Below are 13,157 nucleotides of genomic sequence, written 5' to 3'. Positions count from 1 at the left end.
GCCAGAATTTACATCTTACTCCAGGTGACCATTTGCTTTGCACTGTGTCAAGCAGATCTTGCATATCTATGAGTACTTGAGGGGTGCTTCTCACTGTCTGTAAAGGACTGTTGGTTTTCTTTTTAACCCATTACAGACCTATACTTTTGTAAAATATAACCAATTACTTAGAAAAAGAAAATAAAAAGACATAAAAAATAAGCTTAAATTTTATTAGAATCAACAGTCATAAATCTATCAAATTGCTATAAAAGTTTCTAAACATACACTTAATTTCTGTACTTATCTCACTGCACACTGGAAATGGTTCAGGGACCAGCAGCATTGGTCCATGGACCCACTTATAAGTACTACTTTAGGGTAAAATATCTTTCCTTGGTCTTTAAAATTCTTTTATCTTTTTCAGTACACAATAATATATTGTCTTTATTAAAGCCAGTTAATACAGGTAAACCAAAGTTCTCTTTGACCAAAACCTAAATTCCAGTTTCAACTGAGAGGTAACTTATAGTTGGTGTTTTACCTTTGCCAAGCTTTTCTCTGTGTATGTGTATATGAAATAAGTATATGAAATTAAATAACAATAAATAATTGTTTTCATATAAATTGTATAACATTTAATAGTATCAATCTTTAACTTTTGCCAGTCTGGGTGAAAAAATAGTATCATGTTGGTATTTTAATTTGCATTTCCCCTAATACTTTGAAGCATTGATATTTCTGTGTTTAACAATCATTAGTGTTTCTTCTGTATTGCATAATTATAACCCGTGCCCAACTTTCTGGTGTTATTTTCTTGTAGTTCTTTTTATATACCCATCTTTCTATGTATATCATACAGCTATTTTCTTCTATTGTTTCTTTCACTTTCTGTTATTTAGGCACCTTGTCTTTTGCTTCACACTCTTACATCTGAACACCTTTCTTACTCTAATCAATATTTTATTTTGCCTTTTGTTCAGCTGTAAAAGCAATTTACAATTGTTTGTGCCTGGTTTGAGGTAGAAATCTAGTAATATTAATTTTTGTTCAAATAAGTGACCTGTTGTACCAGCCATTTAAAAATATTTCATGATTTTCTCTAGTTAGTTTAAATACTCATTTATTACAGATTAAATCCCTATATATACTTGTTTGTTTTTTGCCTGTCTGCTCTGATCATTGATACTTGTAATTCTTTGCTGATACAGTCAGCCCTCCGTATGTGCAGATGCAGAGCACCAACTGTCCTGTTGCCATTTTATATAAAGGACTTGAGCATCCAAGGATTTTGGCATCCATGGGGGGTCCTGGAACCAATCCCCTTCAAATACCAAGGGATGACTACCACACTTTTAATTACTATAGTTTACATATATAGTGTGTGTTTTGATGTTAAGTGGGACGAGCTCCCCATGCTTTGTTCTCTTTCAGATTCTTTTGCTATTTTTGCAGCATCTTTCCCAGGTCAGAGTTTGACTTGATAAGCTCCATGAAAAATTTTTTAGAATTTTAATTAGAATTGCATTGAATTCAAAGAGTAATTTGAAAGATACTGTCTTTCTGTCCATAATTTTTCACCTCTTTCCCTTTATCCAGGCTTTGTTCTTCAATAGATGTATCTCATAGCCTTGCTAACTTATAGATTCTGTTGCCAGTATAAGATTGCTTGTTGAAGGTTGCTTAATTACAGGAAAAAGAGGAAAGGTTATGAAGATGATGATTATGTCTCAAAGAAATCCAAACATGAGGAGGTATGTTCTCCAAAGGTAAATTTTAAGTTATCATTGCTGTATATTCTGGTACAACCATAATGTTAAGATTTTACTGTTCCAGAGTGCAAGCATTATAGACAGAGGTGTTGGGTATTGGGAAGCTTTCATTTCTTTTTTTGCATCCATTATGTACATTGTCCATTATTAGAGGAATTTTTCTCACTTCTGTCCTGGCCTGTTCTGAAGCAGTATAATAGTTACTTGATGAAGAATCCCTCCTAAGGTCATAGAAGGCAGTAGGGATATATTTTTTGATCTTCAAGGATTCTTCTCCTACCCTTGTTTAAAAAAAAATTGTACCTGGCAAGTCAGATAAAAATGAATAATCAGAGGCAGAAGTTCACAACTGTAACATTTATTCCTGTCACTGGACTAGTCTGGTGAGACCATGCCATATTATTATAAGGTTAAACTGCTACAAATTTTCCTGGTTTATTTACCTTTTATAATCAGCATAGCGAAAGGAGAACATTTTCCTAAAGGGAGGCAAGGAGGTAAACAGTACTGGTTATGCTTCAGTATAATGTTATCCTTATAACATTTTCTTTCCTTCTTAGGAAGAATGGACTGACGATGACCTGGTAGAGTCCCTCTAAACATCTGAAATTGATTTGTCAATGCTAACTAATCAACAGAAGGATGAAGCATATCTGGCATTTAACTTTAAAAATGAAGTAATGTGAAAGCATCAAAATATATTAGACTTTTCTATTATTTATGTTATTTAAAATTTTTTCCTTTCAGGGTAGCTTTATGTGAAATAAAACATCTTCAAAGGAGCCAGAATAGCACCTGGTTTGGGTAATCTTGCCCCACCATGACTAATATCAAATCAGTCTTTCTATGGTAGCCAAATTAAAGCTGTAATTTATTTGCCTATATTGTTTATACAAGATGTCATTAAGCAAACTTATCCTTTTTTAAAAAGGCACCACAAAAGACAAAACTTAGTAGTCAGTCAGTTTTAAAAGTGCTAAGGAATGTTGGCTTTTATAGCATTTATTCAGTTATTTAACTGTGATCTTATTCAGTTCCTAGAGTTGGAACCAGATTATGAAGGTTTGTCAGATTGTTTCTGGAAAATGGGGTTGAAGAAATTCTGAGAAACTCGATTGCCCTAAATCTAAGTAAGTTTTACAGATGCAAACCTCTCCTCAGTGTCAGTGCATCCCAGGATGTACTTTTCCATAAAGTGTAGGTACCATTTAATTACATTTCAGTATTTGAAGGTAGTATTTACTATATGCATATCCTTCGATAATAATTCTTTAATTTTAGGTTTGCGTTGTTTTAATTTCCTTCTCATTGAGGAATGAGGAATAAAATTCATGAAGTGTGATTTTATAAAAGTGGAGGGGAAGAAGCCGAAATTGACAGTCCTTCACTGCAGTCCCAGTGAAGCCGTGGTCCTGCCAGGCTCTAGACAGAAAGGCAAACTGTTCAGAATTTATCTTGTTTCTTTTTTAGGTCACTAAAGTTTGGCGTCAGAGCATGGTCCACATTTATCTCTGAAAATTTTCCTACCCAGCCCCTTTAAAAAAATGTTTAGAGGTTTCATTTCATCATTGACCAGCTAAGTTACTCCAAGGCCTACAAAGGTAAATGACAAGTTTCCTATTCCAGCTTAAGAAATAATAAGCATGTCATTAAGATTAAAAAAAAAAGCAGAGTGTCTTTAGTTTTGTAGGTTTTTTTTTTAGAAATAAAAGGCAGGTCAGTATGGTTAAAACTGAGATGTGAGTACTGGGAGAGAACAAATTGCTGAGCACTAGAATCTAGACCTTTTTGCATATTGTTGAAATGTTTTTGGAGATGTCCATATCCCTTCTAGTCTATCCTGGAAGGAGACCAAATGGCATACTATTGTCTAACTAACTGAAAAGCAGAGGGGAAAAGATGGAATTGGGTTGACATCAAGAAAAAGGAGCACCTGGTGTGTTTGTTAGTGTTTTGCTAGCACTGTTCAACTGTGATCGCAGCTACTTCAGGGCTAGCTACCTCTATACAAATAACAGCATTTAATACTTGCAGCTAACTGAGGGTTCACAAAATTTCTGCATAGTATAGTTTTAACAACAACACTTGAATGCTTAAAATACAGGAAGAAACAAAGTGTTGCTCGTAGAACCTAGGCCTTTAGAAAATTTTTTTTTACTGGGGAAATGCTTTTCCCAGTACATCCCTGTCTGGCTCTCCTTGTATGCCTTCTCTCCCCTGCACAGTTACGGGAGGGAAAGAATCGTTAACAAATACATAATGGAATCCTTCAAAAGAGACAGCCAGAAAAAAAATCTCAAGTTTCATCTCCCTGGGCCTTGCTCTGGTACTAAATTTAAACTGCCCCTAAAAGGAGGAAGAAAATAATGAAATAATTAAATGTTTAGCTGTATTTAGACAGAAGTAATCAGATATTTATGATATCCCTTGGTTTTATTTTAACTTAACCCTTGTGAATACTTCACAAAAATACACATACAGAAGCAAATAAAACTATACAGTCAAACTAAATATCCAGCAGATACAACAAGTAGTCACTAGGGCAAAGGTGGATAGCTGTTCAGTGGCTGATGAAATTGTTTGTCTGCATAATTTAAAAAATCAACTTGGAATTAATGAATACTTACTTTCAATGAAAGCATTCTAGGGTTTTTAAACATATAAAAGAAATTGGTAATCTATAAAACAGTTGAATGGGTAACATGCATTGATCAGTACACAGTGACCAATAGTATTTATTGAATTCAAACTATTTACTGTTGTAAACATTTAACAAAAAAGCATTATGAGATCTAAATACAGTCTTTGACAATTCGAACAAAATAAGTGGTATGTTTAAAAAATAAAGCTGATGAGCAATAGATCCATTCTATATATTTTCTTTCAACAGTTCCAGCAAAGAGAAATAGCAGTTATTTTAAAAAAGTATACAGCAAAGATTGTTCCTATTGTAATGGTAAACTCTGGAAACTGTAAATACAAATAAAGTCATTGAACAGTCAAACGGTCATATTCCTAATTCAGGAAGAAGTAACAGTAAGAGCAGTCCGCAATCCAGTTATACTCAATTGTCAACAGAGAATGCTTTTTTTCATAGTTCTTTTTCCAAGAGACAGCAAAACTTTGGCAATTGAATGTATTGAAAATATATTTTCCAAGTTCAAGATACGGTCATAGCATTGTGTGAAAGGTGATCTGTACACCAAGGCTCAGAGGTTGGTAAAGATTCCATATGTGGAAAAAGTGCAAATATCCTGCACAGATAGCTTACAAAGCTGCTGGCGCAGTTACTCACCAGCAGAATCTCGAGTTTTGTTTGCATAGTTCACACATCACTGGAATGTGGAAAGGTGTGCTATTTTTTGGCAAGAGCAAAGGAGACATTATACTGATGTGAATTACCATGTTGGGCATGCTGAATCCATGCAGAACACTGCAGCGAAGGTTGCTACCTGACATCATTAGTTTTTGTATACTGGTTTTGTTTTTGCTGAAGCAGTTCTGTTATAGCCAGAAGCTTTTTCAGTACGTGCTAGACAAGGAAAAACAGTATGAAAATATTTATTAGTAAATAAATGAAAGCTTGGTCAAATCTCAGGGACGGGAACCTGGATTTGAAAAAAGCCATATAAACACAAAGGAATAAATAAAATAATATTATCCTTCTACTCAAAAAAAAGCATAAAATTGTAAGTATGTATCATTCAGCCCTTGACTATTTCTGGTCATATTATTTTGGTCAAGATACAAGAGAATTTTTGTACACTAACGTAAATAGAAACTCATTTGCGTTTGGCATTCTCATACCTACTTAGGCCAGAACACTCTCTAGAATAGAACACCTTACGGAAGAAAGATTTATCATTATAAATGACACATCTCAAGCCCTGTAGGAGCACATGAGGGCAGTCAGGTTACAGCCTGATAATTCTCCAATAAGATTTTTTTTTTTTAGTATTTAAAGCAAGTCAGTGTAGCAAGAAGGCATTGTACATGCCAAGGGCATATAAGTAGGTCCATGGCACATATTCTGCGTAAGTTTCTCAAGTGACTGGAACCTAAATGAGCCATGCTGTTATCTAAACTCGAAAAACCTTGAGAATTTTAGAATCTCAGGTTGAGGAGAACTCAGAATCACCACTTTCAACGTGTTAATCTCTTCTATAAGGTCCTTGCTAATGGTTGGCCACTGTGGTGACGGTACTTAGAAACTGCCATTTTTGATAAGCTCTTCTAAGGCCACACTACACAATCTCTGGATCTGGAGCTTGAAATATTTTTACCAATCTTCCTGAATAATTCTCATGTGTTTGACAGTTTGCAAATTACTTGGCCATGCACCGTGCGTGTGACAGAAGAGACAGAAAAAGCCACATCACTACTGACTTATTAGCTCACTTACCATTTTCATACATGCCACTGAAGTGCATGAACACCACCATTTTTCAGTAGAGTTCACATTAACTTAAAAGCAAGATTTGACATTTTGTAGTATCAAAAATACGTAATCTTAGTCTGAGCTCATTATTCCTGTTTGCTGAGATCTTTGTGGATTATGATTCAGATTCTCAAAAATTTAATATAATTAATAAGACTGTAATTCAGCTATTTATCACCTCCCAAAGAATCTTATGCTGACATTCTGCTTAAGTGTGAGGAACATCATTGTTAAAAAAGGTTGGCAAAAACCTACCTGCTGTGCACCACGCTCATTACTGAGCGTTCGCAGTTCATCTGAATGGGCCACACAAATCTCATGCAATGCTGCTAAATCACGGGAAAGGTCAGTTCTAGAATGCTCTGTAGTGTCCGGAAGTTCAGGTACATTCTTTAAGGGAATCATAAAACTGCATTTAGAAATACAACTCTTTATAATCTCTTCTGAAAAGATCCTAACTGGTACAGTAGATAGAATTTAACACATAATATTCTCTTAAAATGCTCTTAAAATTCAACTTGATAGATTTTGTGACCTCAGTATTCACACCAAAACCAAGTTTCATTTTCTTCAACCACACAGCAGAATATTGTACAATATTATTATTATTTTTTAAACTGGAACATAAATAATGCAAGCATTAACTGCCAATCTGGATTAAATGCAACCTAAATTTAAAATTCCTCCACTCCTTCAGACTGAGTTTCATTATTAAACTGCTATAGTTTGTCCAAATTGATCATATATAAGTAAGAGCTACATTATGAAGGCATTGATGAGAACCTTTCAGGCCTATAATTATCTGTGGACTCTGCCCAAAACACTTGCTAATGTGTAGAAATGATGTGTTAATTATGGTATCTTCAGATAAGGTTCATAAAGTAAATTAGTGCCAATACAGTACTACCAACTTGTTATAGTAACTAAGTATTGATTTTATTTTGAGCACTGGAATAAAATTTAACACGAGTTTAATCACCAGTAGTTTTAAACAAATCTATTCCTCTCCCTAATGGTGACAATATTTGCTATACACTCCTAAAAACTGCCAACACGCAGTTTTCTATGGTATAAAAAAAATAATTAGAATATAATTCATTTTTATTAATTAACTGACTCATTCAGTGAATGACGGCTTCTAGAGATGGGATGAAAGACAACCATATTTGCCTTTAAAGAGTTTACAACCTAGTAGAGAAGACATAGACTAGAGTAAACTGATCACAGAGTTATATATATCAAAGGATATGCAGAGGATACTTAGGAAGCAGAACAAAAGGTATTATTTAGTTCAGGTTTAGGGCTCAGCAAAGCCTGCCTGAAGGAGACGTTTGAGGTCAGTCTTGAAAGATAAATTTGACTTATATAGGTGTAAAGCAGTGGAAGAGTATGAGGAGACTGGAAAGGTATTACAATATTGGAATTCTAAGCAATCTGAAAGGCTAGATTGTGTGGCATAACTAGGAAAGTGATAGAGAAGGCTGGACTGTAGACATGTAATTATGGAAAGTAAATGGAATCCTAATCTTGAATCTACACCTAGAAATGTGGCTTGAGATAAAACTAGCTAGCCTTAAATTATTGGACAGTTTCATACAGCTCCTTAAACATCACTATAGTAAAAAAAAAAAAAAAAAAAAAAAAAGGAAAAAACAATTTCAGTCATGGACCAACTATATTTTTTTGGTAATCGGAAAATATTTATATTCTTCAAAACTTCCCAGGAGTTCACATATAGGAACATGATGGACATTTAGCATCTGCTCCTTTATTTCTCAATTTCATTATCAATATGGACCAATACTGTAAATTTCTTATACCTGAAGCTGCAAACTAGGGGCCCACAGGCTCTCCTGACTGGTTTGACTGTACAGTGGTGTGGTGGTTGTTTACTTGTGCTTTTAAGTGAATCTGACTGTATTAAAGCAGAACATTCTCCTACCCTAGCATTCCCTAGTGCCATACACCTGGCTAAATTCACATCTCTTTCCTGGTTTCTATATATATGAACTGAATTGCTAATACATTTATTTAGTTTTTAATTGATGCAGTATCTGAAGATCTATAACAAGAAAATTTAACTTTACTAAGAAATCCAGGGTCTTAAAAATTATTTTAAAAATCCCATTCTTAATTTTATAATCACAACTTATTTATAAATGCCTAAGTAAGGCATATGTAGTCCCACTGAATGAAGTTTAACACCAAATCCATGTATTTTATTCTTAGAAAAGCCACAGGAACATACATTCTCCAGTCCATTTACTTATTAAACTGGCCAGAACTGTGGGTCATCCATCTTGTTTCAAATTCCACACAGTAGCAGCAAAGTTAAAGTAGCTAAAGCAGCAACAGAATGTCATAGTGGTGAGGTGGGACAAACTAAAAATTGACACAGGCAGTTCAAAAGCCACAGTCCTCTATTCTTGGTGTAAATCATTCAGTGTAAGAATAAATTGTTATAATTATATCAAATGAAGTAATTTGTTTAGGAAGGTAGACAAAAATATGCAGCTTTTTGGGGTTTTTTTTTTTTTTTTTTTAAGCTCTGGATAGGAAAGCTTTCTAAAGGTTGTTGCTTAAATGAGTTATACTCAGCTGTATTAAGTATAGATGTCAAAGTACTTGAAAAATTATATGCATACCCCAAGTTCATCTAAAAACATGATCATACGATGTTTGTTACTTTTGATGAATGGATTGACACCCTCCATGTAAGGCTCCTAAAAATGTAAAAATAAAAAGCTTACTATATATGCATCAAAAACATTATCTGGTCCATAACAAAAACCATACATGTAGCAAAAATTCTTATAAATCAAATTATCAGTAGCAGCACATTATTCATAAGAATTAACTGAATCATATACAATGACCATATTTTTCCTTCTAATATAAGCAAGCAGCTATTCTGAGGAATAGGAGTATGGAGTATTTTTAATAAACAAATTCTGGATGAAAAAAAGCACACATAGCCTAGCAAACACAAATTTCTTATATGTAGGTCATTCAAAAATAATTACTGAGAAACTATCAATATTTGCCAAGTACCCAGAGGTTATTAGAACCTAGCAAAGAATATAGGGAATTAAAATATAGTGTGGTAGGGACTGCAATAAAAAATTAGTACTCATAACCTGCTTCAGGGTTCAGATAAATTCAAAAGCTGAGTCATACTATAAACTGCTTCATTCTAAAATCTTAAACCGATTCGAAAATATGCTATGTTGTAAAAAGGGAAAGGGTTAGTATTCATACACACTCTCTTAAAATCAGTAAGATGAGATAAGGACCTCAATAGTCGATTCCAAAGAAACAGACAAAAACCATACAGTTCTAAGCGTAATGAAATAATGATACAAAAAGTAACATGCCTATCAGATTGTCAAAAATAAAAAAGTAATACTAGTTGAGTTTTGGCAAGGCTGTGGGGAGCAAAATGTCTTCTTACTTAGTACTTTCACTCCAAAGTTCATTTAAGGAAATAACTGGACAAGTTTGAAAGGAAGTACATATAAGGATACTTGTTATCTGTTAATGTTAACAAAAGCAGATGACATAGTATGATCCCTACCAGAACATTAACAGTCATTATCTTCAGATAGTGGGATCACATATGGATGTTTTAAAAACTCATCCGAATTTTAATATTTACAGAAAATGTTTATTGTGCAATACATAATAAAATTGGGGTGCATTTAAAAATATGCTCATTGATTTTTATATTTAAAAGTGGAAGAATCTGATTATACCGGAAATTATACTGAAAAAAATACCTTTCTATACTACTAGCTAAAATGGTGGTTTTTAAAATTCCACTATTAAAAAGTAAAATCTAAAAGCATCTAAAAATATGAACATACCAACAAAATCATAAATTATCTTTATGAAATATCCACTGTTCAAAATTTACTTATGCCATATTTTATGGTTTTATCGTGTCAAAGTTTCATTCATAAATGGACATTTTAAAGTATCAAAACGTTTTTACCTTAGCTCCAAATTCCACAAGATTTGCTAAGTTCTGCACAGACTTAGCCACTAATATCAGTGTTCTTGCAGCAATAGGAGATGGGGAATCTATAAGAGAATTGGGCACAGCTAATGACACCAACTCCAAAGGTACTTCCAAGTAAACCATTATAAATTTAGCACTTTAATATTTCTGTACTGTTAAAAATACTAACATTCTTCCATTCAGAACTCAATGTTTTTTGGAAAAAGTATGACCTGTATAATTCAAAAGAGCTTGATTTAAAGGGGGAAAAACTGAATACACTTATCAGTGCTTTTAGTTTGTGAAAAGGGTACTACAGGATATTTCAAAATACTTCAAAGCTTTATCTTATTGCTAAAAAGACTTGTTACTCCACATACCCTTCAGGACAATTTACAAAGCTAATTTCAACCCATCCAAGGTTAGCAATTTGCAATATGAGCAATTCCTTGCTCCCAGCCTCCACTGACTCAAATAATTCACTTTAAAGCTCAATAACAAAGATAAAGTCTGGAATCTCTGCTTTATTTTGAGGAGAAAAACATGCAATTTATTAATTTTTTTAAATTAATTTTAAAAAAATATTTTAAAGGTTAATCAGGAAGCACTGCCCTACATAGATAATAGGATGTAAATGAAAAATATTTGTCTCTATTAATTTTAAGCTCTGAAACATAATTATTTAACAGTAAAAACCTATAGATAGTCTATTTGGCTGCCTGATTTTAGATTGTACTCTTTTTATCTGAAGTTGCTAAACTATAAATAATATTGCCTAGTGGTTCAGAGTCTAACATTCAGATAAATAAATCTCTCCAAAAGAATTCTAAACCCTTAATTCTTAATAGACCCATAGATTTAACCATTTTAGTAGCAATTGGAGATAATTACAGAGATATGATGGCTATAAAGGTAAGATACTCCAAAAAATTTTAATACAATTTTGAGCTTCAAATTATTAAGACAAAAATACTTCAGATTCCTTCTGCTAATGATGGCTCATGATTACATTTGTAGTCACAAATATCATTCTAATCCTTTGAGAAGTCTACAACATCTGAAAGTCAATCCATAATGGGCATTTGGGTAATAAGCAAAACTGAATCTGGTTTGTTGGAGTTTAAAATGCCAATTAACATTATATAGCTGGTGACAAGAAATCTCTACTGGGAAATCTCAAAGGGCTACTTTCTTCATAAGTATTCACAGAGTACTACTGCAACTGCAGCTATAATTTTAAAATCCAACTTGCAATGGTAGTGACAGGGTCTAGCATGGGTTAAAAGCACACAGGAAGCTCTTCTTCCCAACTTGAAAAAGCCAACGTTGCAGGCTGGAAAAAGTCATCATCATAAGAGTTTGAGACATAGGGATGGGAAAAAAAATGATTTGGGTCTAATCATGCCACCTCAGGCTTCAAATATTAGATGGAAAGAAAGGTTAAGAAACAAAATGGAAAGAAAAGGTGAAGTAGCAAAAGGAAGAAGAAAGGGGTGCTTTGGAATGTTTTATACCAAGTCTTATAATTGGATTTAAAAAAAAAGATTTAAAAGAAAAAATGAGTAACCTTACTAAAGAGTGTGAAACTATTCTATTTTTTTAATTTCAAAATTTATCAAAAGCTGATTACCTGAGATGATATTAAACATCCGTGGGTTCAGGATGGCAGGACAGATAAGTCGAAGAAAAACAAAACCACTGAATGGGAGGGAAATTTTGTTTTTTTAGAAAACTACAGTATGTGTTACATTAAAATAATATATATAAACAAAAATGTTAATACCTGTAGAACCATGAACTTTGAACTAATGTAGGGAAGACCAAATATGCAACTTTATGAAAATAATAAGCTAAAGTATCTTACTTTAAGAACATACATATTTGCTGCTTAAACATTATTCACTTTTCTCAAATTTAGATTTTTAGATTTACTTCAGGAAGATTTAAGTTGTATCTGTAACATTTACTGTTTTGGCTACTATTTACTTATTCCAAGCTAGTAGTGCATTTTATACTTACTTTGAGGAAGGAGTGTCCTTAGGAACACTAAGAATTTCTGAAATACTGTAGGAGTACAAATAAACCCTTTTAATAGACACATAGTCTTGTAAGGTCCTAAAACTAATGTTCTCTAACTTCTCTTTCTTTCTTTAAACAGAACAGCTCAGTAAAGTCTTATAAATGAAGTTGGTTATACTGATTTTGTTGTTACATAAAAATTAAGAATCCATTGTACTAGGGAAAAAGTGACTTCTTGATAAATGAAAATGTATACAATGTTGAAAAGCTTTTAAGGCAATGAAGAAAAAGACATCAAGCTTTCTAAAGTTAAAAAAAAAAAGTTCTCAAATTACAAAATATTAATAGCAAAACCAAAAATTAGTATAAAAGCACATGGCTTAATAACAGTTGTCATATATGATTTTACCTGCTAATCTTACCCTGGGAACAAAGTACAAAGTAAAACTACAAGTGTATATAGCTATTCCTAGTCTGCTCCCTTCTTCAGTTACTGATAGGGTTTATGTCCTTGTGTAGATAATATTTCTCTAATTTCCTCTTAAGAGGAATCCACACTAATAATTGACCTCACACCTGCCCTTGTAAAGACAAGCATTATTTCCAAGTTGATAAAATTCCTTTTAGAGATTAAAATAACTGACACAGTCTCTGTTCTCTATTAGAGTGAATAACCCAACTTCTCAGCATTTACCTCCCAATGATGTTGTTTGCTAATTTTGGGGAGTCTTAGAAAAATTAATGTGTTGCTTCTCAGATAGCATTTATTCTTAATATACAATTAGTAAGTCTTTAGATTTCTTTATAGCAGGTAATTTATGAAGAATCTTGCATAAATTTTGCTTGAAAACATTTTTATATCTTTGTCTTTGAATCTGAAATATAACCTAGCAACACCGAACCATAAAAGAATTTCAGTGTGCAAATCTACTTTCTGGGAATTTTTAGAGGT

General features: G+C 33.0%; 2 protein-coding genes across 7 annotated transcripts in view; one reads left to right on the top strand and one right to left on the bottom strand.

Annotated features, from left to right (window-relative positions):
• CCNH (cyclin H) overlaps positions 1-13,157 on the top strand; it is a 40,569-nt gene that overhangs the window by 21,705 nt on the left and 5,707 nt on the right. The window contains exons 8-11 of one of the 6 annotated variants that reach the window (XM_061189420.1): positions 1,673-1,748; positions 2,312-2,335; positions 2,786-2,881; positions 3,222-3,285. In XM_061189420.1, coding sequence (XP_061045403.1) covers positions 1,673-1,748; positions 2,312-2,335; positions 2,786-2,857 — 172 coding nt within the window. In that variant the 3' untranslated portion in view covers positions 2,858-2,881; positions 3,222-3,285. The other 5 variants (XM_061189421.1, XM_061189422.1, XM_061189419.1 and 2 more) reach the window with 5 other exon arrangements.
• Positions 4,181-13,157, bottom strand: part of RASA1 (RAS p21 protein activator 1) — a 107,940-nt gene continuing 98,963 nt past the window's right edge. Inside the window, exons 21-25 of the mRNA XM_061189425.1 lie at positions 11,817-11,884; positions 10,181-10,269; positions 8,835-8,912; positions 6,445-6,579; positions 4,181-5,283 (exon numbers count right to left, since the gene is read on the bottom strand). Of these exons, the coding sequence (XP_061045408.1) occupies positions 5,200-5,283; positions 6,445-6,579; positions 8,835-8,912; positions 10,181-10,269; positions 11,817-11,884 (454 nt within the window). The 3' untranslated portion in view covers positions 4,181-5,199. The remainder of the gene's footprint in view (positions 5,284-6,444; positions 6,580-8,834; positions 8,913-10,180; positions 10,270-11,816; positions 11,885-13,157) is intronic.

This window comes from Eubalaena glacialis, chromosome 4 (assembly GCF_028564815.1).
Source record: "Eubalaena glacialis isolate mEubGla1 chromosome 4, mEubGla1.1.hap2.+ XY, whole genome shotgun sequence".
In the NCBI taxonomy this organism is placed as follows: Eukaryota; Metazoa; Chordata; class Mammalia; order Artiodactyla; family Balaenidae; genus Eubalaena; species Eubalaena glacialis.
Note: the sequence above shows the minus strand (reverse complement) of the source record. Positions and strands in the feature narration are given on the sequence as shown.